The sequence below is a fragment of the Oryx dammah genome, unplaced genomic scaffold (assembly GCF_014754425.2).
Source record: "Oryx dammah isolate SB20612 unplaced genomic scaffold, SCBI_Odam_1.1 HiC_scaffold_10, whole genome shotgun sequence".
NCBI classification, from domain to species: Eukaryota; Metazoa; Chordata; class Mammalia; order Artiodactyla; family Bovidae; genus Oryx; species Oryx dammah.
This window is the reverse complement of record NW_024070194.1, coordinates 43,596,719-43,598,651: the sequence shown is the minus strand read 5'-3', so window position 1 is coordinate 43,598,651 and position 1,933 is coordinate 43,596,719. Positions and strand designations below refer to the sequence as shown.

Genomic DNA, 1,933 nt, shown 5'->3' with positions numbered 1-1,933 from the left:
GACGACTGAGCGCGCCCATGCGGCGCTGCGCTCGACGCTCTCCTGCACGCCGGGCCCGCCGCCACCCCCGCCGGGGCTGCGGGCCGCGCACTTCGGCAACCCCGAGGCCGCGCACCCGGCGCCGCTCTACAGCCCCACGCGGCCCGTGAGCCGCGAGCACGAAAAGCACAAGTACTTCGAGCGCAGCTTCAACCTCGGCTCGCCCGTCTCGGCCGAGTCCTTCCCCACGCCCGCCGCGCTGCTCGTGGGTGGCGGCGGCGGCGGCGGCGGTGCCAACGGCGCCGGAGGTGGTGGCACCTGCAGCGGCGACCCGCTGCTCTTTGCGCCCGCCGAGCTCAAGATGGGCACGGCTTTCTCGGCGGGGGCCGAGGCGGCCCGCGGCCCGGGGCCTGGTCCCCCACTGCCCCCCGCCGCCGCCTTGCGGCCCCCGGGCAAGCGGCCTTCGCCCCCCGCCGCGGCCGCCGCCGCCGCAGAGCCGCCCGCCAAGGTAGCCAAGGCCCCGGGTTCCAAGAAGCCCAAAGCCATCCGCAAGCTGCACTTCGAGGACGAGGTGACCACGTCGCCCGTGCTGGGGCTCAAGATCAAGGAGGGTCCGGTGGAGGCGCCGCGAGGCCGCGCGGGGGGTGCGGCGCGGCCGCTGGGCGAGTTCATCTGCCAGCTCTGCAAAGAGGAGTACGCCGACCCCTTCGCGCTGGCGCAGCACAAGTGCTCGCGGATCGTGCGCGTGGAGTACCGCTGCCCCGAGTGCGCCAAGGTCTTCAGCTGCCCGGCCAACCTGGCCTCGCATCGCCGCTGGCACAAACCGCGGCCTGCGCCCGCCGCCGCCCGCGCGTGCGAGCCCGAAACTCCTGCCCGGGCGGAGGCGCGGGAGGCGACGGGCGGCGGTAGCAGCGACCGCGACACGCCGAGCCCGAGCGGCGTGTCCGAATCGGGCTCCGAGGATGGGCTCTACGAGTGCCACCACTGCGCCAAGAAGTTCCGCCGCCAGGCCTATCTGCGCAAGCACCTGCTGGCGCACCACCAGGCGCTGCAGGCCAAGGGCGCGCCGCCGCCGCCGGCGCCCCCGGCCGAGGACCTACTGGCCTTGTACCCCGGGCCCGACGAGAAGGTGCCCCAGGAGGCGGCCGGCGACGGCGAGGCGGCTGGCGTGCTGGGCCTGAGTGCGTCCGCCGAGTGCCACCTGTGCCCGGTGTGCGGGGAGACGTTCCCCAGCAAGGGCGCCCAGGAGCGCCACCTGCGCCTGCTGCACGCCGCCCAGGTGTTCCCCTGCAAGTACTGCCCGGCCACCTTCTACAGCTCGCCCGGCCTCACGAGGCACATCAACAAGTGCCACCCGTCCGAGAACAGACAGGTGATCCTCCTGCAGGTGCCGGTGCGTCCGGCCTGCTAGAGCGCGCCCTCCACCCCGGCCCCCCGAACCGTGCCTTCGCTCGGAGACCCACGGAGAGAGCGCGCTCCGACCCCGCGCCCGCGCCGGGGGCGCCCACCCCCGGTGAAAGTGTGGTCTCCGCTTCTCCCGGTGTGGCGTGACGGTAACCCCATCCTCTCGTTGTGACTCCTTTTGGACACCCCCCCCCTTTGCGTTGTGTCCCCTTCCCCCTCCCCTCCAAGGACCATGGCGCAACAGGAGCCAATCTCTTTTTGTACAAGAGAGAAAAGCTGTACGCGTTTGTCTCGTGGTTGGAAGCCTCCCCTTGGAGGGGAGATGTTTTTCTTGCTAGTATTTCGCTGTGTTCATGGTCTAGAAATGCGGTTTGCTCTCGCCTACCAATCTCTGCTCTCTATGTATGTAGCCTACGGGTTGTTTTGGGTGAATCTTGAGGAATAAATGCCTTTATATTTCACAGGCTGTAAATTGAACTCCCCACATGATTAGCTTTATTATGGCTTGTGAACTGCTGGAGTCTGGCTTTACCTTTTTGTATGTGAACAA

The 1,933-nt window shown here is 69.1% G+C and overlaps 1 protein-coding gene across 1 annotated transcript in view; it reads left to right on the top strand.

Moving 5' to 3' along the window:
* INSM1 (INSM transcriptional repressor 1) overlaps positions 1-1,390 on the top strand; it is a 1,984-nt gene extending 594 nt beyond the window's left edge. The window contains exon 2 of the mRNA XM_040247962.1: positions 3-1,390. Coding sequence (XP_040103896.1) covers positions 3-1,390 — 1,388 coding nt within the window. The remainder of the gene's footprint in view (positions 1-2) is intronic.
* Positions 1,391-1,933: the final 543 nt, after the last annotated feature.